This window comes from Eumetopias jubatus, unplaced genomic scaffold, assembly GCF_037043125.1.
Source record: "Eumetopias jubatus isolate StellerSeaLion01/CBP00866 unplaced genomic scaffold, mEumJub1_p1.0 scaffold_6, whole genome shotgun sequence".
NCBI classification, from domain to species: domain Eukaryota; kingdom Metazoa; phylum Chordata; class Mammalia; order Carnivora; family Otariidae; genus Eumetopias; species Eumetopias jubatus.
In genome coordinates, this window is record NW_028274812.1 from 81,608,044 (window position 1) to 81,633,914 (window position 25,871).

The following is a 25,871-nucleotide window of genomic DNA, read 5'->3' on the forward strand; positions in this document are numbered from 1 at the left end:
ACAGGGCTCGATCCCAGGACCCTGACCTGAGCCAAAGGCAAACACTTAACCAACTGAGCCACCAAGGTGCCCCTCACTTGAGATATTCTTGTTTAAAAAATTTCTGAATATGCCCCATCTCTGATCCAATATAGTGAAAAAGTGAAGTAATTGTATGAGCAGATGCAATGGACTACAATTTCTCTTTGAACAAGTAGATTTGGCATTTCAAAAGGAGACATGGCACAAGAGGGCCAAATATTGCCCATAAAAAGCATTTTGGCAAATCAGAAATATCATAGAAGTTTTGTAGCTTTCTCAGGATCTCCTTTCTTTAAAAAAAGGACGTACCAAGTAGGAACCCTTATAGGAATTTTGTTAAACGTCAAAGATGCACCTTTTTAAAATTAACATTTCTATTTTGGGGGTACTTATTTTTGTTTTATTTTCCTAAATCAGAGGGCTTGACTTTGGTTGCACCTTCATTTATAGGCAATGCCTACTTTTCACATGAGTGCTAGTACAAGATGTGTTATTTAACATTCTTACTGATGCCAGGTTTTAAATAGAATACTCAGAAAAGTCTAAAAAAATGGTAAGTCATTTCTGCTGCAATATGATCTTTTGACATGGTGATGAAGGAACTGCAGACTCTAAACAGTGCAGTCCAAAATCTTGAATTAGAGAGAAAGCTGCTCCTTCAAATTACATCAACAAACAGAGCAGGAAGCTCACAAGCGCAGGACAAGCCAATATGGGGTTGCCAGTTGCCTGTTAGGTTTGTGGCTTAGGAATCACAGATATTGTTAGGAGTGGTTTTTGTAGTCAAAGGATAGTGAGAGGAATGGGGATGAGGGAAACTGCCTTAGTCTTTGACTTACTGACTCAGTTTGTGGAAAGGTTTTTGGTTATGCTACTCAGTCGATGCAGCTGTTCCCCATCAGCCAGTTTACCTTTATGAGAAAAGAAAAGAGGAAATTGCCTTTTGTTGGGCACCTACAGCATTCCAGGCATGAATTAGGCACTTCACATATATTTCATTCTCATATATCATATTCACATATATCTCATTCTCATACAGACGGGGAGACAGAAGTTCAGAGCTAACTGGCCAAAGGTCACATGGCGAAAATAAACTGCAGAGCCACAGTTTGTCTATTTGGCTCCCAAAGGGCAGGGTAATTAACATTTGCCAAGCACTTTATACATTAGCTCCTGTAGGAGCTGTGACGTAGCTACTGCTATGCCCATTTTACAGGAGAGGAAACTGAGTTCAGAGAAGCTAACTCCCTTGTTTCAAGTCCCACTAGCAGTAGTGATCATGCATATTTCTAACTCAAGATTCCCAAGTGCATGTTCTTTCTACCACATTGCTTCTCTTGAGTTCTAGTAAAAATAAGCATTTCACTAGCTCTAAGTTTACATCAAGAACTTGTTTAAAGAGAAAGATGAAAAACCAGAGGCTGAAAGAACCGCATAGCAAAATACATCTTCAGTACACCAGAACAACTGATACTTAGAATGACAACCTGAGTTCGTGAAAAGACAGTAACTTATGTGCATTATATTCTTTTTAAGAGGAGAGGGGCTTTATAATTCATTTGAGGTTGCTCCTATTCCCAAGCCCTTAAAAGGAAAAAAAAAAAAACTCTAGTGTTTAAAGTACTAACTCTGGGTTACTTATAAAAGTAAATATCCAGTGTGACATTCCCTGTAAGTTCATAATGGCTGACATTTTCTTGTATTTTTCTTTAAAAAATTAAACTCTAGTTCTAAGTTGGTCACATGTGTCTTGTAAACATAGAATTCACTGAAGTCAGAGGCTGAAATGAATATATCAAAAAACATGCCAAATCTGAAGGAACTCCATTTTAGGTGATTCAAATAAACCTCATGTATAAGTTCTGTCTAGATGATATAGTCTTACCTTGTTTGGTTGAAATATTTTCTCTTTTGAAAAAAGTCTTACTTATATTTCCCAGCCCTCACCAGACACAGGATAAAAATAAGATCAAAGAAATTAAGCTATCTTCTCCCTCTCCTGCCTCTGGCCCTCTCTGCTCTGTGGGAATGCCAGGTTCCCTGAGGTTCCTCCCATAATATGCTAGAAGTCCTCAGAGGGTGACCCACACATGTTCTGCACACTCCTCTGGGCTACCATTTGGCATTTGCCATTTGCCATTTTGCCCTTGTCCTTACTCCAACCCACTTTCGTAATGATGGCTACCCCTGTAAGTGCCTGCTGAAAGCTCAGCCAACACCACTGTGTGTGCCCCAAAGGCTTCCTCTTCTGTTCACATCAGCTGATGTCTACTTGGAGACTACTCAGACTGATGTCTACACTGAGAGCATGATGCAAGATATAGAGAGGACTGCTCCTTCCTACTTCCCCCACCCCCTAACTACTGAAGCATGTTATCTTGAATTCTAATTTACCAATTCCTCTCGGTTTTATTTAGGTCTTTTATGGCCATTCCTCACCCCGAGACTCAGGCATGGGTTGAGGGGGATGGGCTGGAGGGGAGTCTGAGTGACAGACACTGTGCTGCACTCAGACTCACCCTTCCCCTCTGACCCTGCTCTATTGTCCTTGAACCAACATGGTGCCCTTCCTCCCTTGGGATGAATTCTTTCCCAGGAAGAGCCTTAGTTCCTCATGCAAATAGCCCTATGGCAAGGCCACCCTGCCAGTCAACCCTCCAGACAGGATTACATCACAAGATTTTGCTCAAGTTTGAAAAATAACTTCTAGAGACAATCTAATAAGGAGACACTCATAGAAAAAAGTAAGGAGGTGAACAAAATTTAACCTAATAAGCAGAATGGTACCAGAGATGTCTGTACAGAAATGTCTGGTACCATATCTAGTATAAATGCTTTCTCCGTCCTAGGTCTCATCTAGCTGGTTTTTGCTGAAAGGATTAAATTTATGGAGCTAGATAAACAACCACAGTAAGAAAGTAATCATCTAGTTGTGCCTTAGCAATGGCTTCTCCCATCTTTAAGGAAATTCAGCTTCTCAACTTGTTCACAGAAAGCTGGACCCTATCTGCTGGACCTGCTCATATATAGGGGTGAGGAGTTTAAAGGCTCTGCCCAAGGTCTTTATTAGCACAGAACAAAAAGCTTGTAGTCTTTTGGAATTTAAGAAATTATACACTGTAGCATCACAGCACTGCATGGGGGAACCTGTGACCTTATCTAATTTCTAATCTGGGACATAGCAGCTGTTGTACTATTAATATCCTGAAGTGCGTAAAAAGAAAAAAGAAGAAAACCACATAAGTAGTGAAAATGTGCTTAAATCCATGGATGACTCTGACATACATCTAACTAATCATAAGGAAAATATGACTGAACTTTTATAATTTATTACATGGAATTTTACTTTTTTCTCTAAAGTGGTAATCTCTAAAAGAATTGGGAATGGTTTTTCTTTTCTTATTCCAATTATTTTGGGGGCAAACAAGGCACTTTTAATTTTTTTAAAACTGTGGTAAGATATACACAAGGTAAAATTGACCATTTCAAGCATTTTTAAGTACACAGTTCATTGGCATTAAATGTATACACCTTGTTGTACACCATCACCATCCATTCTCCAGAACTTTTTTCATCTTCCAAACCTGAAACTCTGTCCCCATTAAACAACAACTCTGTCTTCCCTTCCCCTCTCCGACCCTGACAAGCACCATTCGACTTTCTGTCTCTGTGAATGTGACTATTCTAAATACCTCGTGTCAGTGGAATCATTTATTTGTCCTTGTGTGACTGGCTTATTTCACTTTGCATAATGTCCTCAAGGTTCATCCATGTTGTAGCATGTGTCAGAATTTCCTTCCTTTTAAAGGTTGAATACTCTTGCATTGTGTGCATATACCACATTTTGTTTACCCATTCATCTGTCAATGGATACTTGGGTTGTGTCTACCTTTTGGCTATTGCCAATAATGTTGCTATGAACATGAATGTCCCTGCTTTCAATTCTTTTGGGTAGGTACCCAGAAATGGAATTGCTGGGTCATATGGTAATCTACTTTTAATTTTTTGAGGAACCACTATACTGTTTTCTATAGTGGCTAAAGTATTTTACATTTTCATCAGCAGGGCACAAATAGTTTAAATTTTTCCACATCCTTGCCAATATTTGTTATTTCCTGTGTTTTAGATGATAGCCATCCCAGTGGGTATGGAGTGGTGTCTGACTGTAGTTTTGATTTACATTTCCCTAATGACTAGTAACACTGAGCATATTTTCAAGTGCTTGGTGGCCATTTGCATATCTTCTTTAGAGAGATGTCTATTTAAGTCCTTTGTCCAATTTTTAAATTTTGTTTTTTTGTTGTTGAGTTGTAGGCATTCTTTGTATATTCTGGATATTAATCTCTTAATAGATAATCAGATATATTATTTTCAAATACTTTCTCCCATTCTGTGAGTTGATTTTCACTCTGTTGATTATGTTCTTTGATACTGAAGTTTTAAATTTTGGTGCATTTCGACTGAGCTATTTTTTTGCTGTTGTCATGCTTTTGGTGTGTCACATGTAAGAAATCATTGTCAAATCCAATATCATGAAGTTTTCCCCTTATATTTTCTTCTAAAGGTTTTAGCTCTTCCATTTAGGTCTCTGATCATTTTGAATTGGTTTTTGTATATGGCTTAAGATAATGGTCCAGCTTCATTCTTTTGCATACAAATATTCAGTTTTTCCAACATCATTTGTTAAAAAAACTGTCCTTCCTCCATTGAGTTGTATTGGCATTCTTATTGAAGACCATGTGACCATTTGTAAGGATTTATTTGTGTGCTCTCAATTCTATTCTACTAGTCTACATGTCTGTATTTATGCCAGTACCACACTGTTTTGATTACTGTAGCTTTCTAGTAAGTTTTGAAATCAGTAAGTCTGGAACCTCCAACTTTGTTCTTTTTCAATATTATTTTGACTCTTTGGTCCCTCTGCATTTTAGGATGGATTTTTCTATTTCTGCAAAAAACATCATTGGGATTTTATTTTTTAAAATTCAAGCTATTATATTGATAATAACATCAAGTTTTAACATGAAAATAGCATCTGCTTTCAACATTTTAATGAAATATTTCTTTTGGATGATATTCTGTCTGAAATGCTAGAAAGGAGTGATCTTTAATAAACATGGGTATAGAGACTTTTAGGCACTATTGGCCATATATTTATGGAAAGAAATTTCTCCAGAGAAACCAAAAGACACATTTTTAGTCCCAATGGCCCTTTAAACTAACCATGTTTGAATCCTCTCCTTTTATGTTGTTGTGTTACTAATCATGTTAACTTTGTGTTCTAAAATTCAGGAGAAAAAATGGATTTAATTTCTGTAGTAATAGCTAATATCATCATAAATTATATAGCTTTTTTCTTTCAGTATATTTATAGTATTTGTATTTGTCTAACAAGAGTAAATAGTATAATTCAATTTGTGTGAGATTTAAAGATAGTCCATTTCCTGTTGCAACATTCTGGTAGAAAGTACTGTTTTCCCTTATTCTGTTTACATATTTTCTTTTTGCAATAAACTTAAGAAGAAGAAAGTGACTCCTAAATTATAGACAAAAATGTCAGATGAAAGAGTAGAAGTTCACAGAATGTAATTAATTGTTTAACTCTTTTAAACAAGGCTAAGTAGTTAAGGTTGTTCTGAGAGTTTCAGTGCCAGTTTATGCTTCTCTGACTTCACATCATTTAATTTTACTTTTTTAGTTGAACAAATATTTACTGAGTTCCTATCACATGAGCAAGCATTCTTTTAGTAGGTACTGTAGATACATCTTTGTCCTCCAAAGCAGCTCACAGCCTAAGGAAGAAAGACAAGTAAACTAATAAATTACCTTATTTAAATAGAAACAGAACATTAAATGGAATTGCCAAAATAGGAAAGCATTAACAGAATGGGCATGCGTTGGTCATCCAGGACCATCTTTTCTAGGGTTCCTTGGCTCACTGCAGCACCAGGACCATACTTAGGTAGTTAATGAAATAATACAAAGAAGCAAGAGTGTTTAGGAACTTTTAAATCCTAAATATTAAAGTGAATATTAAAATTGTATTAATTTTTGAAAAATTTTTAAATTATTTCCCACTCACCACAAGACTTCAACTAATTGTAGTGCTTCAGGAAGCTATAATGCTTTACCTCGATTTTACCCTGTCCTCCCAGAATCATATACATACCCATTTTAGAAGTGCGGAAAAACCTATGTCACATGTGCATAAGAACTAAGCATTGTTTCTGACTCATTATGGGTTTTCCCAAAGATTGAAAAATCCCACAAGTTTAAAATATAGTTGAAATTGTCACCAGGCATAATCATCAATAATGGCATTTTGCCTTTAAAGAAAGCTAAGTTTTAGAAACACTGTCACTGAAATTCAGTACTTGAGTATAGTAAGCCTCCTATGGCTGCCAATAGCTAGATACAGGAACATTTTGGGATATCCTGTCTCCTGTCCACTCCTGTCCACCACTTTGTCCTAGGATGACCAACTCATCACAATGTGCCTGGGACTGTCCGGATTTTCAAAAGTCTAGCTTTGTGGGGCCCATCTCTTCTTAATCCTAGGCAAACTGGGATAATTATTTACCCTTATTTCCCAGAACTGGCAAACACTTCCAATGGTTTCCAGGGACCTCCCTGGTTTAGATTGCTGGTGTGAAGTGATCCTGATTCCTTGGTGAAGAAAGAAACTACTGGGTCAAGCAAGTGCCTAAGAATTAGGCCACCCTGCCTGGAAGCTTAAGCTAACATAGCAGATGTTTTAAGTGGTTTTAGTGTTGAATTGGCCTATCTGTCCTAAAGCAGTGGTTTCTAAGTGCAGCTGTGCTTTAAAATCACCTGCAGAGGTATTTTATTTTATTCCACTATAATTTATGTACAGTGTTATATTAATTTCAGGTGTACAATATAGTGATTCAACCATTCTATACATTATTCAGTGCTTTTCAAGATAAGTCTACTCTTAATCCCCTTGACCTATTTTACCCATCCCCCACTCCCCTCCCCCCTGGTGACTATCATCAATTTGTTCTCTATAGTTAAGAGTCTGTTTTTCATTTGTCTTTTCTCCCTTGTTCATTTGTTTTGTTTCTTAAATTCCACACATGAGTGAAAGCATATGGTATTTGTCTTTCTCTGACTGACTTATTTTACTTAGCATTAGATTCTCTAGATCCATTCATATTGTTGCAAATGGCAAGATTTCTTTCTTTTTATGGCTGAATAATATTCCATTGTATGTGTGTGTATGTGTGTAGCATGCCTTTTTTTTTTTTTTTTTTAAAGTAGACTCCATGCCCAATATGGGGCTTAAACTCAGACCCTGAGATCAAGAATTGGATGCTCTACCAACTGAGCCAGCCAGGTGCCTCTGTATACCGTACCTTCTTTATCCATTCTTCTATCGATGGACGCTTAGGCTGCTTCCATAGTTTGGCTATTGCAAATAATGCTGTAATAAACGTAGGGGTGCATGTATCCTTTTGAATTAATGTTTTCCTATTTGGGGGGTAAATACCCAGGAGTGTGATTAATAGATCATAGGGTAGTTCTGTTTTTAACTCTTTGAGGAAATTCCATACTGTTTTCCACAGTGGCTGCACAGTTTGCATTCCTACCAATAGTGCATGAGGGTTCCTTTTTCTCCACATCTTTGCCAACACTTGTTGTTTCTTGTGTTGTTGATTTTAGCCATTCTGACATGTATGAGGTGATATCTGACTGTAATTTTGATTTACATTTCCCTGATGATGAGTGATGTTGAGTATCTTTTTGTATGCCTACTGGCTATCCGATTTCTTCTTTGGAGAAATGTCTGTTCATGTCTCCTGCCAATTTTTTCATTGGATTATTTGTGTTTTGGGTGTTGAGATGTATCATTTCCTTGTATATCTTGGATACTAACCCTTTGTTGGATTTATCATTTGCAAATATCTTCTCCCATTCAGTAGGTTGCCTTTTAGTTTTGTTGATTCTTTCCTTCACTGTGCAGAAGTTTTCATTATGATGTAGTCCTAATAGTTTATTTTTGCTTTTATTTCCCTTGCTCCAGGAGACATATCTAGAAAGACGTTATTATGGCCAATGTCAGAGAAATGATTGCCTGTGCTCTCTTCTAGGATTTTTATGATCTCAGGTCTCATGTTTATGTCTTTAATCCATATTGAGTTTATTTTTGTGTATTGGACTACTTTCTTATAGGAAGTAGTCCAATCTCATTTTTTTGCATATACTTGTCCAGTTCTCCCAACATCATTTGTTGAAGAGACTGTCTTTTTCCCATTGCATATTCTTGCCTTCTTTATTGTAGATTAATTGATCATATAAGTGGGGGTTTATTTCTGGGTTCTCAAATCTGTTCCATTGATCTATGTGTCCATTTTTGTGCCAGTACTATACTGTTTTGATTACTACAGCTTTGTAGTCTATCTTGAAATCTGGGATTGTGATACCTCCAGTTTTGTTCTTCTTTTTCAAGATTGCTTTGGCTATTCTGGGTCTTTTGTGGTTCCATACAAATTTTAGAATTTTTTGTTCTAGTTTTGTGAAAAATGCTGTTGATATTTTGGTAATGATTGAATTAAATCTGTAAATTTCTTTGGGTAGTATGGACATTTTAATAACACTTGTTTTACCAGTCCATGAGCATGGAATATCTTTCTATTTGTTTGGGTCATCTTCAATTTCTCCATCAATGTTTTATAGTTTTCAGAGTACGGGTCTTTCATTTCCTTGGTTAAGTTTATTCCCAGATCTTGTATTATTTTTGGTGCAATTATAAATGGGATTGTTTTCTTAATTTCTCTTTCTGCTACCTCATTATTAGTATATAGAAATGCAACAAATTTCTGAATATTGATTTTGTATCCTGAATTCAATGTAACTGTTCTATCTGGTAGTTTTTTGATGGAGTCTTTAGGGTTTTCTATCTGTAGCATCATGTCATCTGCAAAGAGTGAAAGTTTTACTTCTTTACCAGTTTGAATGCCTTTTATTTAATTTCTTATCTGATTGCTGTGGCTAGGACTTCCAGTACTATATTGAATAAAAGTAGTGAGAGTGTACATCCTTCTCTTGTTCTTATCTTAGAGGGAAAGCTCTCAATTTTTCCAATTGAGTATGATTTTAGCTATGGGTTTTGCAGAGATTTTAAATCACATGTCCTGGACTGCACCAACATACCTGTTGATTCAGAATTTGTATGTTTTTAACAGGGTAAATGATCTTTCTACCACACAAACCTGACCATGTCACTGTCCTGCTGCTTAAAAATTCCAAGGCTTTTTGCTCTTCCATGAGAAAATGCAAACTCACTACCTGGTTTACAAGGCTTTTCATGAGTTGCCCATTATTTATCACTCCAGCCTCATGTTTTCCAGCCCATGTATCTACATCTGTTTGGCTTTTGCCTACAGTTTTTCCTTCGCCAAGAACACTCTTACCCTAGTTCCCCTCTTTCTCTGGCTCAAGTACTCATTGTGAGATTTTTGGGTCACTTCCTCTGTGAAGCCTTTTCCTTAGCTTATATTCAAGTCAAGTATATTTTTAGATGGAGTTCTTAGCCCCCTGTATCTCCTCCATCCTAAGACTTATCATGTCAATGCCTTTCAATAATTTGTTCATATCCTTCCAGGTTTAATCTCTGATGATGCAGTTATATCTCCAATACTGAACACAATGCATTGCCCAAAGTGAATGTGCACAAATATTTATTGAATGAATGATTAGATTTAACTCTTTTTTTTTTTTGAACTATGCCACCTGTTCGTGGCTCTACCTTTCTGTGTCTTATTCTGCCCCCTAGCCCGCTCCATCCCACCCCCGCCAGCTCCCTGCTCTCCCAGCAAAGCCCAGATACCCTCTATTGACTTTTTAAGATTAATCACACACTCACCTGTTGGCCCTGGGCTTTGCAGAATAGCTCTTTGCTGCCCCCATATGTCTTTAATCAGTTCCTTATGTAGCCAGTTGAGACAACCCCTTGCTCCATCTGGTGCAGTTACAGTTCTGCAGGGACATCTTTGTTCTTGGCTTCCATATGTCCCCCTTGGCACAAAGAGGAACTTGTAGGATGGAAGAGAAGAATGTGACCCCTTCTGTGTCTGTTTTTATACCCTAATCTCATATTTATTCTCCTTCATCATCAGGACTAAATAAATTGAACAATTTTATTTAGTCCCTTCCTCCTCTGACCCCTTTCTCTCCTTTTTCTAGAGTCCTCTTCAAAGTATTCTTCCCTCTGGGTCCTTTTACATGTATATAAATACACTGGTCTATTTAGCACTGCTGCAGCACCCTGAGAATTTAACCACCTGCTTCTGATGAAACTTCTGTGTGAAAACAGTAATGTTTAAGGAAAGGAACCTTCTTACATTTTGTATTTCATTCTTTTATATAAAAATTAAGAAATTTCGGGGCGCCTGGGTGCCGCAGTGGGTTAAGATGCTTGGTTTTGGCTCAGGTCGTGATCTCAGAGTCCTGAGATGGAACCCACAGCAGGCTCTGTGTTCAGCATGGAGTCTGCTCAAGTTTCTCCCTCCTTCTCCCTCTGCCCCTCCCCCTGCACATACACTCTCTCTCTTCAATAAATAAATAAATCTTTAAAAAAATTAAGACGTTTCTTAAAATGGGGATGTAAAGTGGTTTATCCCCAAAATGTAGGACCTTATTTACATACATTAAATCATTTATTGTGATTACAGTCATTTCATTAGGATTAAACAGACACCATAATAATAATGATTGATTTACTATATTAAACTACTTTAAATAGTAGTGATTTATAGGCAACATTTGTATTCCTTCCAGGATTATTGTTATAGCAATTAAAAAGCTTTTAGTAAGCTCATGCTGAATAGTGTGATTCTAAATATATAATGCCCAGTGTTATACCACCATAGCCTCTTTTTCTTTGGTAATTAGTGTCTAGAGTAATTAAACTAAGAATGAAATGTGTGGTATATGTAGCATATCACACTTAATACAACTCAAGCATAAGCACATTTTTAGGGAGAGAAGAAAAAAGTGTTTCATATCAGTTGGAACAAAAGAAACTATTATCTTCAAGGGAATTAAGAAGATTTGGTCAAGAAGATAGATACCAACAATATTTACATGTTTTAAAACCACATAGCTAAAACTTTTTGAACTGAAGTAGCTACCTATTTACATTTCTAAAAGCTCCTTATTTATATTATTTGCCTGAAAACCAATAACCAATGACAGACCTTAGGGTCCTTCAGTACAGGGCCACCATTTACAGAATGGAGTTATACCTTGCACAAGGGTGCCTGGGAGAGGGGACAGATAAGGGTTGAAATATAGCCCTTTCTTTTCTTGCTAGGTAAGCTGCACTCTGACTCAGGCTGTATCTCCCAGAGGAAGTAGACACCTTTTTCTAAACTGCGCAAAGATACTGTATAGGATAGCCTGGTACTGCATCTATCCTTAAGTTCTTTTATTCTATGTGGAAACACATTGCTTTTCCATTAAATTATTTTCTGACTTTCACTTTCTTGCTAATTCCAAACTACTAGTTATTTCAAAATTAATATTTTCCAATTTTTGTCTTGAAATGAGCACATATAAATGTGGCAGAGACAACATGGGGAAAATCTGCAAATTCCAGTCTATTGACGTTTCCATAATAGTCTTTAGCCATCTGGAATTAGATTAATTTTGAGACTATGAAAAAGCAATAAAAGTGAGAAACCTCAAGAAAGAGAAACTTTATAATGCTCTTGTCTTAAGACTAACTAGTTAACTCCTTTGTTTAGAATACCATGATAATGAGCCAGGTTTATAATTTCAAACCCATAGTTAGCGTAACAAAGGGGAAAACTTTATTCTATTGTCATAGACTGCAACTCTTGCCCACTAGTTTGTTCTTTGGTATAAGTTGGCATGAGGTCCAGATACTTCATACCCATAACCATTACTGGAAAAAACAAGTATATGACCAGATGGGGGTACATTTACCAAATGTCAGCTCCATCATAACTAGAAAATTCATCACTACTAACCAGTAGAAAATGCATCCAGATGTATTTGCATTATGTGATGAGATCCATAGTCAATATGATATAAAACCTATAATCATGTGGTTTTCTCAAGAACTCAACAAAGTCCTAAAGTTTTGCTGAGAAACCAAAAGAACAACACTGACCCCACCAATCTGGCTCTTGTGATTGGTAGTCTGGATGTTACAGGAGTTTAGTTTCACCTTTGGTGTGAATGTCTTAGATCGAAAAGCCCAGTGCAGCACCATATGAGTTCCCAACCATGTGTTTCTGTATAAAATGAATCACTTGATGGGAAACAGGAACTCACTAATAAAGACTGTTTTTGTTAATTACACATAGAGTTATAACTAGAATGGGGAAACCAGATTTGAATGCTTCTTTGAGAGCATAAATAGAAAACTAGAAAACTTTAAATTGTCCTTGACCTCATTTACAGTGAAATGGGCAAGTATCCCAGGTCCTCCTGATTCAAAAGCACTCAGAATCTTTTCTACTTAGATAAAGCAATTTTTATGTAGTTAATATTAGCACAAATCCGTTTTCTGCTTGCCTGCTTCCTAGCAACCTGAAGCAGAGTAACTGCTTGCCAATCTGCTTCTGATAAAAAATAAGAACAAAATACCCAGTGAATTTGCCAATAGTCCCGAAGAGATGGGGATGTGTTCAATAAGCTTTGTGTTGATTTTGTGAGTCTGGCATGTGATTTATGTTGTCAACCATCTGACCTTGCCGCACTCTACCACAGGCCAGGGAAGATGTGATCCACATGCTGAAGACAGAGAAAACCAAGCCTGAGGTTCTGGAGGCTCATTATGGGTCTGCAGAACCAGAGAAAGTGCTGCGAGTCCTGCACCGAGATGCCATCCTAGCCCAGGAGAAGTCTATAGGAGAAGATGTCTATGAGAAACCGATTTCAGAGGTAAAAATAGGACATCAACAAGTTCCCGTATATAAGGGTACCTCAGAGTGATGGCTTCACATTTTCCATTTTACATGCTTTAACATTTTCTTTCAAAGGCAAAATTTTTATGCTACACTAGTATAGAATTAAAGTATAATTAAATAAATTATATGAATTTACAATGTAATATGAATCACATGAATTATAGTGGATGCATTGCAATGATAAGAATTTTAGAAGCATTTCCTTAAATATACTTAAAGCCTGAAATATATTTCTCATGTAATTACGCTAATTACATGCTCTTGCAGTCTGTTACTCTTTTATTTCTCTAGGAGATGATGTGTGTAAAAATTTGAAGTGCTCATCAGTTTTGGCATTGAGTTGTCAGGATCATTATTAAATTGGTAACCTAAAATTAAATTGATTATTGATATTGTATTGATGGACATTTATTTTATTATTGTTATTTACAAAGGGACTGTGTTTTAGTATCTCACAGACTCTGTCATAGTTAAAATGGTCTCACGTGAGTAGCTAAAATGCAATGGTTGAGGCAAAATCCCAATGAAATGCTTAGGACAATTCTTTAAGATGAAATCTAATAGGGCTATATTTAATCATTTTTATATAAGATTGTGTTAGGAACTATTTACTATTGTTATTAATTTCCCATGATACTACATATTAAAAGTATTCTCATGTTGTAGTAGAAGTTTGAGGCTAAACTAGGCAAATAGTTGCTAGATCTAGCCATACTGACTTCAGAATTCATGTAAAAAAAATGCAGAGATACGAAATTAGCATCATAAATGAAGAAAAAGAACACAGAAATTAAAAGTGAAGCAATTTATTACAATATAAAAGATAATAATATAATATAAAAGATAATATATTATCTTATGTCAAGCCTTTGTAGAAGCTCAGTTTGACAGATCTCAGATAAGATCCGCTTGAGACAGTATTCACAGCAGACTGATGGTCCCGTAATTACCCTAATTTCTGCAGCAAGGATAAGCCGGAGCTCTTGTTTTAATCTTTGCCTAAAATGTTAAGAGATGATTTATGATGGGATGCAGTCAACTGACTGGATCCACTTCCATGTCTGAGAGCCACGGTTACCAGCTGCATATGGCTTTGGGTGGGTCACTTCAGCTCTCTAAGTTTATTTCCTTCTCTGTCAGGTGGGAGTAACAACAATGTGTATCTCCTAGAGTTGTTGTAAAGATTAAATGAAGCAATGTCTGTAAAGCTCTTAACACAGTGTCTGGTACATACTGAGTACTCAACAAATACTATCCATTAGCATTTGCTGGGATTTGAGCGTGATATTGTGATATTCTCTCACACCTATAATTAGTTCCAAACTTGGAGGGGTTTTAGGAGTGAAAGACATAATGAAGTCAAAATATTCATTAAATATTCTTATGATAACCCCCTGGATTGGAGAACTCAGTTTGGATATCATTTAGGTTTCCTAATTCTTTTCTCCCAAGTTAGAGCTTGGGATAACACCTCAAAGGAGACGTAGGTCTGAAAGCACACACACTTACCAAAAGCACTGCCTCTAACCCAGTGAATTCTATTGAAAGTACCCAAAGAAGGAGTTTCTGACCTACCTTCAGAAAGTAGGCCTAACCCAAGGGTTCCTATCTCGTGGGCAGAGGAGCAGAGCAGAAAACACCTGCCCTGTGGGTGATCCTTTTAGAACTGGCTCAGCTGGACAAGCTTTTTGGTTTCTTTCTCCCCTCACCTCACAATCTGAAGAGTTATTCCTCACTTGGGGAGGAATGAGTGAGGAGGTAGAGAGAAAGACAGAGGCTACTTTTCCCAATACTGACAAAATGGTAAGGTCCTGCTTTGTGGGGAAAATAGAATGCTAGAAGGAGAAAAGATTTATCTTCTACCATCTACAAATTTGGGGTCTCCTAACCTTTTGGATTTAACAATCAAGTTGTTACCCAGGAGCAGGAGTCCTTCTTTCAACTTCATGAGGGCCGATTCCAATACAATCACTGTTCCATTAGCCTCCTGGGACCATGAGCGGATAGTCTAGCTCTTATTCTTAGAATCCATGCTGCATCTTAAGCCCCCAAATCACTGCTCATTTTAATTTCTGTACCAAATTAGGCCCAGCTAGGTTATCCAATAGAACTCACCAGAGGTTAAGCAATGAACCCCATGTGGTAGACCCCCTCTGCCTTGCCAAATATCTGGGGAGAAATTAAGCAGCAAATATTAAATCCCCCTGAGCTTCTTTGTGAATTAAAATCCAGGATATGAAAGTTCATAATTCTTAAGTAAAATTCCAAAGAAATCAAGGTTTCAGTGTCTTTCCTTCCCAAATTCTTATTCTGCTTAGCTTTAGCCAGAGGGATCTTAATCTTAAGCATTTTCAAAGTTTAACTAATATATCCTAAAGTCTCCCTATTCCCCTTTTATTGAAGAGTCTAAAGAATTATTAGAACACATGAAAGTATCATAATACCAAACTTACATGCATAAGTATTAAAAATACAAGAAAATCCTCAGTTCCATAGTCAGTTTATCTCAAGCAAAATGACTCAGCATAATGCAGGCCCATGTTACTCTTAGCAAGACCAAAGTAGAGACTTAGGCGATGTCTAAGGGAGGGAAGGCATGTAGAGAAAATCCTTTAACTACAACAGGATTCCAGTCAGTCTGGGGCAGTTACCTTCTGTGTTCTGTATTATATGGTCTCCCTCAGTGATAGAAGTAAAATCAAGGAGTTATGAGCCTGCCAACAGGATCCTTTGTTTAAAACAAATCTTATCTACGTTTATGTCCTTGGGTTGGATAATCCTCACTGACAGACGAGTCTTTTCTCATCTTAGTATATCCATGTTTGAACTGTTTATGTTACTGTCCTGCCTGAATCCCCTGATGTTCGACTCATCTTTCCTTCAAACTCTACATCTCCAAGATTCTCAAACGTGTTCACTCAGGGCCCATCTATTTTAGCTGACACACTGAAACTCACCAAATAATGCTTCAAATGTTCTACCTTAATCTTCTCAGAATGTAATTCTTAAATCTGTCTATATTTTATGTATCCACTTCTAATAGCTGTTGCAGTCTTCAAGAGAATGGCTCCCAACTGATCTCATGGAGAACTATCAGCAATTTTACAGCACATTCCTCAGACATTTTCTGGATTCCAACACTTTTTTGGGGGGACTCATATTGCTCTGTTCCCTGTGCTCACCTATCTCTACGTCCTCTGGTCACACATTTTGATTCAAATAATGACTAAAATATCTCCCTTCTTTATAGCCCTATCTTTCAGAGCACTTAGATCCATTTCTCTCTTGTGTATTCCAGTTTGGTCTTTAAGACTTTTTGTTTCCTCTTTAGTAGAATTAGATTTAGATTTAGATTTAGATTCAGTAGATCTGTCTCTTCCCAAATCCCTTAATACTGCTCCAGTTAGCCTTCTGCTGATAACAGCTAAAAGCACTTCCTCAACCATGATTCTTTTGTCTAAAACATGCTGAAATTTCTCTCCATCTCAAGTCCTTAAACCTCTTCTCCAACAACTTGATTTAGTAGAATAAGACTTCCCGGTATACTCTCCTTTTGGCCTTTGGTGTTATGATGATCTCATTTCATTTTCCTTCCACCTCTGTCCAAGTGAGAGCTGTATTTCTAAAGTAACAGGTTCCCATTTCACTTTCACTATTCATTAATAAAAGCAACTATTCCTCTAAGTTGAGCCACAGTTTGGATACTGAAAATCAAAAGTTATGGACATAGTGACATGATTAATGAATCAACAGAGCCCAGAGTTATGGGAGGTGGTCTTCAGAGCCTCTAGACAAGTCACATAGATCCAAGAGAGAGCTTAGCCCACCTAAGTAACAAGAAACAGGGTCTCGTACAGCTGATCTCTTGCTACCTAGGTTGGTTCTTACATCTAGAATTTAAAATTGAAAGCTAGATCCTCACACATGAATGCTTTATTGCTAAAAAGGAATTTGCTACCTCTGCAGTTTAAAGGCTGGGCCTGCAGTTCTGTGTGAAAACCAGTGTGCACACCAGTGTCTTGGCATCCTTTCAGTGCATTACAAGACAAAGAGATGTCTTCCTGATTATATAATCAGTGTTGAGGTCAAACTATGCTAGTGTAGGTGAGGGGAACATGGCCTGCTGAGACCCCAGCAACTGCTCCAGTGGGCTAGCCCCGGGACTGTAGCTGCTGAGAACAACCAATCTCAAAGGCCCATGTGGACAGGACATACTAAAGCTAAGGTCTACCTTCTACCTAGGCTGACTCAGAACACTTCATATCAACATAAGCTGTTTTTCTCCACATGCCCTCACAATGTCTATTTTTCTGAATATCTTAGCTATTCAGTTAATAATGCCCCCATCTTCCCCTCCAGAGTTCCTTGAAGGGACTGAGAGTAACTGCAGGAGTTGGATAGATGAGTTAAAGCATTTAGTTTTATTATTGGTCTGAACAGACAAATGAATACCACCAGACTTTCTATTGCTTTCCCTCCTAGACTTTGGAGAAACCACTTGAAGGAGAGTTTGGGGCTTCAGAGCACAGTGTACCATTTTATGGCAGGCAGAGTAAAAAAATAAGAAATGAAAAGGCTGAGCTGCTTGTGCCTAGTTCCCTAGCCCAAATATAACTTTCTTTTTCCTTTTTTCAATTTTTTTATTATGTTATATTAATCACCATACATTATATCATTAGTTTTTGATGTAGTGTTCCATGATTCACTGTTTGCGCATTACACCCAGTGCTCCATGCAGAACGTGCCCTCCTTAATACCCACCACCAGGTCAACACATCCTCCCACCCCCTCCCCTCTAGAACCTTCAGTTTGTTTTTCAGAGTCCATAGTCTCTCATGGTTCGTCTCCCCCTCCGATTTCCCCCCCTTCATTCTTCCCCTCCTGCTATCTTCTTTTTTTTTTAACATATAATGTATTATTTGCTTCTTTTTCCTTTCCCTTATGTTCATCTGTTTTGTTTCTTAAATTCCACATATGAGTGAAATCGTAGGGTATTTATCTTTCTCTGACTTATTTCGCTTAACATTATACTCTAGTTCCATCCATGTTGTTGCAAATGGCAAGATTTCATTCTTTTGATGGCTGAGTAATATTCCATTATATATATGTGTGTGTGTGTATATATATCACATCTTCTTTATCCATTCATTAGTCGATGGACACTTGGGCTCTTTCCATGGTTTGGCTATTGTTGATAATGCTGCTATAAACCATAGGGGTGCATGTGCCCCTTTGAATCAGTATTTTTTGTGTCCTTTGGGTAAATACCTTATAGTGCAATTGCTGGGTTACAACTTTCAAATAAGTCACCCCTCCTTCCCTAAGGGAGGGTATGAAGAAATAGGCAGAAGCTGCTTTCCAAATACTTTCAAAAGAAATGTGGGTCCTACTTCATGATAAAGTAGAGAAGATCAAAAGAGGGAAAGAGTTGCTCTTTCTACATTGATAAAAATGCTTGACAAATTCTATAATATATGATGAAAATCACATAGTAAAAAGATGGAAGAGTTCCTGGGGAGAATAGTTTGTAATAGGGATATTCCATTGAAGGAAATGTCTTGTAGAAGCTGTCCTTTTAAGACTACAGATATTTATCAGAACACATAAAAGTACAATTTGCCAATCCCTAATGGTATCAAATATTATTTACTGCCAGTTAACCTGGGCTTCTCTACCAGTCTGTCTAGTCACAGACTCTTACACAAAGCGATGCGGATCTGGTCAGAAACACTAAGGATTTTGCAGGCAGTATCTCTTTTATTTGGGGGCCCAGAAATGATCCCCACAATGGAGATTTCACACAACTGTAGAGGTAACCTCAGATCCTCCATATGACTGAGGGACAAACATGGAGAACCCAGTGGAAGAACTCTGATGCTGATGCCGCATGGAATTACCCCCATTAAGTTTTAGGGGGTAGGTTGTAGATTGAGAATGGATTTTAAATATATTTCGACTAAAGCTGTGGTTCTCAATTTGGGGTGGGTAGTGGTGGAAGTGTTTTGCCCTTCGAGGGACATTTGGCAACGTCTGAGGATAGGTTTGTCACAGTCGGAAGTAGTACTACTGGCACCTAGGGGGCAGAGACCAAGGATGCTGCCACATATCCTTTGCACATACTACCACACATCCAGTGCATGTCCAGGATGCTGCCACACACCCAGTGCACATCCAGGATGCTGCCACACACCCAGTGCATGTCCAGGATGCTGCCACACATCCTCCAGTGCACAAAACAGCTGCCTAAAATAAAGAATGATTTGGCCGAAAATGTCAGTAGTGCTGAAGTTGAGAAACCCTGTACTAGAGTTTGAAGAGGAGAGTAGGATAGGGAACTATTAATATTGCAAGATTTGGTCCAATTGAACAAACATTTACTGAACACTTACTTTGTCCCAGGCACTGTGTTAGGCAGTAGGAACTAAAAATTTCATCAAAGCTCCCTTTAAAGGTCTTCTAGGCTGGCAGAGAAATAGGCACAAAAAGCCCTGTAATTGGGGCACCTGGGTGGCTCAGTCTGTTAAGCAGCGTACTCTTGATTTTGGCTCAGGTCATGCTCTCAGGGTCGTGGGACCCAGCCCTGTGACTGTCTTCACACTCAACAGCGAGTCTGCATGAGATTCTCTCCTTCTTCCTCTGCCCCTCCCCCCACCCACGCGCTCACTTTCTCTCGCTCTCCCTCTCTCAAATAAATTCTTTTTTTAAAAGTCCTGTAATAATATTTGACAGCATCTCTTTTAGTCTGAGACATGTGCTCTCTATAAGTCCTGAAATCCTCCCTATATTTAGCATATTTTGAAGAGAGAGGACTGTGGATCCTTCCCATACTTTTCCTAGAAGTGCATGTAATGGCAAGTCTTAAGAAAGATTGTGATGATGATAATGACTTCCCAGGGGAGAAGTTTGGTACAGGTACCATGCTGAGCTCTTAATTTTTCTGAGACCGGGAGAACCGTTATCTTCTTTCTTGCTAAGTATAGGGTTTTGTGCCATCTCACGGAAATAGCGAAAAAGTTTGTTCTCTCAAAAGTTGAGGAACCATACATCTGCTCGCAGCAAAAGGGCCAGGAGGCCAGAAGTTACTGCAGCCTTGTTATGGCTAGTTTGGAGAGCCAGTTGGCCTAGACAAAATGATGGAATGGGGAAAATGGCAGAGGACACCAGACTCAACGTTCTCTCCTTCAGATAATAAATCACTAGATCAATACAATATTTTGAGTCCTATGCAAATCAAATGAAATAGTAAGCTCTTTCCCATGTTGGTTTACGCAGCTGGACAGACTTGAGGAAAAACAGAAGGAGACGTACCGGCGCATGCTAGAGCAGTTGCTGCTGGCAGAGAAGTGTCACCGGCGCACGGTGTATGAGTTAGAGAGCGAGAAGCACAAACACACTGACTACATGAACAAGAGCGACGACTTCACCAACCTGCTGGAGCAGGAGCGGGAGAGGTAATGTGCATGCGTGTCCCAGTCACAGGAGAGCCCTGCCGTCCTTTAGTCTCTGTCCCTCTGGTCCGGGAGCCGACTTCAGCCTGGTGACACCACAGACGGGAACCCAGGTTCTGACTCTGAGTTCCGAGTGGTTTGTGACCTGAATGGCTTGTAGAAAGTGAGACAGACTTTTACCTGCAATCATCCATGTGAATAGGTTTGGGGGTGCACGGGGTGGGATGCCCGATTCCCTCTAGGACGTTGAGAGCCATAAAGCCATACAGCTGGAAACAAATCTGGGGAGCTCATATATGATCAATGAAGCACCTACGTTCGAAAAGCCGCTCTACTAATTTCCTTCTATGGAAAATAATCTACTTTTACTTCCTGAATAAGTGGTTGAAAAATTTGTAAGCTTAACCATTTAAAATGAATCCTGTTCATCCTTAATACCACAACAGAAAATCTTAATATTTCATTGTGTATAAATTATTTAATGACTAGAACTACCTGCTTTCTAAGGGTTGCATAACTCTTAAAACTCGGTGTAAAAAAACAATAACAAAAACAACCCCAAACAAAACCTCCACGTGTTGAGCATTGATATCTGTCCTGGCAGGTAGTTCTCTCAGACCCTGGGATCACCATGTTTGAAGTTGCGACTCCAACTTGAAAAGTTTTGTAATGAACTCTTCTATATTCTCCAGTTTTGTTCAGCATCTTCTCTTAGCTTATTCTCTCCCTTTTCTTTCCTCCGCTGAATGGTTATGTCTGTGAATTCCACAGTCTTTGAAATCGGTGACATCCAATCCTGATGCTTTGAGTTACCAAGCGAGTCTGCTTCTGTGTTTAGGACTTGCAAATTAAGAGCCACTTGGAGACAGCTTTCCTAATCCCAGCTTTATCATATATTTAGTTACAAGAAAGAGAGATGGTTTTCCCAGATTAGTTTGCTTATAAGAAAAAGCTGTCACAGTAAGAGTAAATAAATGCATGAAGCAGCACAGGTTTGTGTTAAATGTTTAAAAAATTATTGGTAATTTTTACTTATTGTTGGACTTGACACATCCGTTGGGGAAGGAGAAATGGAAAACAGAACAAAGTTCTCTTTGCTGGAGCGTAATGTACAATACTCTCCATTCCTTTAAGCCTGTCTTCTGCTCCTGTAAGCTAAGGTTTATCAGCTTTGTGTTTGAACAAACAGATGGCCTAATTTGACATTTTTGGGGTAACCAAGCTCTGAGAATAAACTCCACTCCCTCAGTCTCTGTGAACTTTCCAACCTCAAGCGTGGATCTTGCAAACAAGGTTTTAATGACAGTGTAAATTATGCATTTCTACAACAGCCCTCTGGGTAGGGATTCTGTGTTGGAATGTGGTCAGGTGAAAGAGTAGGCGCTTGTTTGATAGTGACTTCTTAAAAGATCTGAAATCAAATAATTTTAAAGAACACCTGTGTGAATTGTTTTCCAGTCACATTGTAAATGATTTGATTTAGAACCAGACACACCTGACTTTTCTACAGTTACCCCCGTAAGCTGAATGCTTGAGGTGGCACCAGTTCACTTACAGGGTTGTTGGTTTATTTATTTTTAAATGTTATTTAAATTCAACTAATTAACATTTAGTGTATTATATGTTTCAGAGGTAGAGTTCAGTGATTCATCAGTTGAATGAAGTGTGTGGATGGAAAGACTGTACTTATCCAGGCTGTTTCTTTTCCTTTCTTTTTTGTCTTCCTGATTTTTGTGTTCTGTGAGAGTAATTGAAATAATAACACACGAGGGAGAGCTTTATAGTTCACAAAGTACTTTTATACTCTACAATAAGCTTATCCCAGATGTGTTTATTTACTAACTTCATGTTGATCAACTCTAGATGAACAATTCCAATCCTCTGTACCCTTTTGGAGTTGTCTGATTTTACTAAAACTCCAGCAACCACTTCCCCTGAGCAAAGTGCTACCTAGGTTTTTAAAATCAAAGTAAAAATTTTTAAAAAAAATTATCTTAAGATGCTTTTGATACTTTGATCAGCAGCACTACTGGGATACATCAGCAAACTTTCCTGTATTAGATAAGAATTCACTAAGAGATCTTTGATGCTTACTTACATATCAAACCACCTTAAGGTTTTTAAATAGTATTTTTGACTTCACAGGTTATACTTGAGTACTTTATATTTTTTACTGTCATTGTTTTCCCCCAGAACAATCCTCTGACTGACCACCAGTGCACACGCTGTGGTGGGCACGCCCTGCCAGACACCCGTTATGCTAAATTAAACACCCCCATTAGGACCCTGATAACTCAAGTTGGCATCCCTGAATTTCTCTGCGATCTGCAGAGTCTACGGTGACTGGCTTGCCGAGTTCTCAGAGGCAGTGAAGCCTATAGGATTTTCTCAAAGGTCAGGCCCGGGATTCCTGCTGCCCTTTGGAAACTGCCCTGCTAAATCTGCTTTGGGTTAAATCCTCTTTTTGAAGTAAGCAGTCATAATTAGATCTACTTATGGGGACTGGCAGTTTGCTGACCCCGAGGCTTTCTTTCCCGTGGCCAAGTCACCCAGGAGCCCCTCCCCCACAAAGTCCGCGTCCCTCGGGCCTCAGCCAGGGCTCCGGGAGCCGCAGCACCTGCCGGGGATGTGGGGCTGCACCTAATAGGCAACCAGCATTTCCGAGCATGAGTGGGAGTCCTCCTGTAGACTGTTCCAAGTCCTTGTTTCCTTCTTTGTTTTGCCCTCCCTTCCCCTTCTCCAGAAAAGTCCCTTTTGGGGTGGAGGAGAAGCCAGGAACTTTAAAACATTTCCCTTTGTTTCTACTGTGAGCATAAGTAAAGGAAGGAAGAAAGGCAGACTAGAGATAAGCCGAGTGGTTTGCTTCATATGATCTTACTCAGCTTCTCCCACTGACAGTGCAACTCTGGGGGCGGTTTCCACCCCAGACAGCTTTTCATTTGGTGGTGGTGGGGTGATGGGAGGGGTGCCGAGCTAAGGGGACTTTCCCCACGGGGTAGCATCTTGGCTTGATTCTCTGTAATTATCCTGCTGGAGTTTTTCATTTCCTGCGGAAAAATGGTTAAAAATAACAAAAGGGACCCAGATATGCAGGATCAGTAGCAGGTGTTGATAAGCAATCCAAATTGAGATATTTGATGAGCAATCCAAATTGAGATATTTGATGAGCAATCCAAATTGAGATATTTGATGAGACCAGGAATCCGAGGCTCGGAGCCCAGCAAAGGACTTATGAGATCAATCCCTTTAAGTCCTTCATTCTATGGGTGGAGAAATTGAGGCCCAGAAAAATTATCTAGCTCAACTCAGATCACAGTACACAGTGGTCTGGCACTTTTGTGCAAATGAGTCCCTTGCGCAAAATGGCTTGTTTTTTGTTTCCTCTCTCTGTGTGTGGGCTCCCCACCTCCAGGCTCTTATGGCCAAACTATGACATAAACTCTTAAAAGGCAGAATGATGGTTATTGGGAGGATATAAACAGAGATATGCAAATGAGGGGTGTCTCTAGACTGTCAAGATAGGAGAAGCTTTGAGATAGCATCTGTTGGAAGAAGCAGCCTGGGGACTTGTTTGGAGCTCAGTTTGAATAGCATACACAGTGCTCTACTTTGGTTGGATTCTGTTTGGGGTAGTTATGATGGGAGGCTGATGATGCTTATGAGGGGGCTAAATAAAGCCCCCCTCCAAGCTGCCTCCTTGTTATTGCCACTGACCTAGACCCTGCTAATGTAAAAATAATAGAAGCAGAAATTATTTTTAACTTTTCAGGAGTTGTTAAATTCATCTTATATAAAAATTCTGCTAATTATTAACCTAAAATGGGCAATATATTGTTCTGGGCTTCCTTTATTCTGTCAGCAAACTGTGATCATAATTTATTGCCATTATTTACTGCATATTTATTTTTACAAAGTCATATTCCCAAATTAAAAAGAGGAAAATAGCATGAAAAAAATGCATTGCTTAACTAGCATTGTTAATAATAAAGATGAAAATATACTTCATTGCATTAGTTAAGACTGGGTAAAGAAAGCTCCTTTTCTAAATGCTATATTGTTTATTCCATATTTTAAGTCAGCTTGACCTTTAAAGGCTTAATTCTGAGCACATGAGATCACCTTCAGCGTTTATACTTTATTCTCTGTCTGAACTGCAAGACTTGTGATTTTAATCTTAAGCTTCACTAGGGCTGCTTCAAGAATGTCAAAATAGAGAGAACACAGTTACATCAAAAGTGGTCTGAAACTTAAAGAAATATTTGAGGTGTGTGTGTGTGTGTGTGTGTGTGTGTGTAAATGACGTGTGGGAATACTGTCTAAATCTATAACTGTAGATACAGATTTTAAAGCTTTTGGCTTCTATAGGCTCAGCCGTGACTACATAAATAATTACATCATCATATAATATTGCAGCAAGCTTTCCAAGCATAAGTTCATTTTTTTTAAGGTACAAATCAGCATCTCAAGAGAAATCTCTTAACTTACAAAGCAGAGAATGCAGGAGCAGGGGCTTGAATGGAAGGGAAGTTTTCGAGCCCTATTTTGGTCAACATGAAGGGGAATGGCTTTGCCCCGCGGCTGGTGGGACAGGCTGCACTACTACACTCTCCTATGCTGGGAAATGACCGGTCAGAGCAAGTCTTCAAAAAGTTTCTCTAGTTGCCTGGAATCCTGGGAAATAATCCTAGCCCACTTTATAGAAAAAAATTCACACGTCGTTCTCTGGCATCATACCCGTTAAGTCTTTTTTTTTTTTTTTTTTTTTTTTTTAGAGTCAGATGCCTTATCTTTAAAATATGGCAATAAAATAGACTTTTCTCACTGGTAGCTTGGAGAGTCATAATAAAGCACTTTGTAGGAAAAGATTGCAATGGTGTGTAAAAAGATCAAGTCTTATCAAGCAGAAAGTAATCAATTGATGGAACATATTAGCAAAAAACTGAGCCTCCTTCTCTGTGCTTAGCACTCTGCTAGATGCTATTGGATAGCAGAGTTAGCTTTTATTGACTTCCCTGATATGCTGGACAAATATACATCCTGTTCAATCCTTGCAAAACTATATGATGCATAATTACTATCCCTGTTTGGCACATGGGGAAGCAGACAGGGTAAGTTCCTTCTACCAAGGTTATTACCGATAGTTAATTGGAAGAATCAACGTTTGAACTGAGTTTACAGTAAAATATAATAATCTTTTATACTTCAAAGTTCTTACCTTCTTCTGATTAAAGTGAATGCTTCATTTCCCCAGTGCATGGAGGAGGAAAAGATGACTTGGAAAGTTGGCCAGTGACTTTGTGGACTGCACATCCTTTCTGTTGCAGATTCAGAATTTGAGTAACAGACCTTAACTTGGTCGTGAGATATTACTATCAGTATTCTACTGGCCAAGAAAATTGCTGGGAATAAACAGTTTTTAAGAAAGGAGAGGAATTAGAATTCA

At 38.4% G+C, this 25,871-nt stretch overlaps 1 protein-coding gene across 1 annotated transcript in view; it reads left to right on the forward strand.

Annotated features, from left to right (window-relative positions):
- The window catches only part of FILIP1 (filamin A interacting protein 1), a 93,348-nt gene that overhangs the window by 26,993 nt on the left and 40,484 nt on the right, over nucleotides 1-25,871 (forward strand). Inside the window, exons 2-3 of the mRNA XM_028097781.2 lie at nucleotides 12,781-12,954; nucleotides 20,253-20,431. Coding sequence (XP_027953582.1) covers nucleotides 12,781-12,954; nucleotides 20,253-20,431 — 353 coding nt within the window. The remainder of the gene's footprint in view (nucleotides 1-12,780; nucleotides 12,955-20,252; nucleotides 20,432-25,871) is intronic.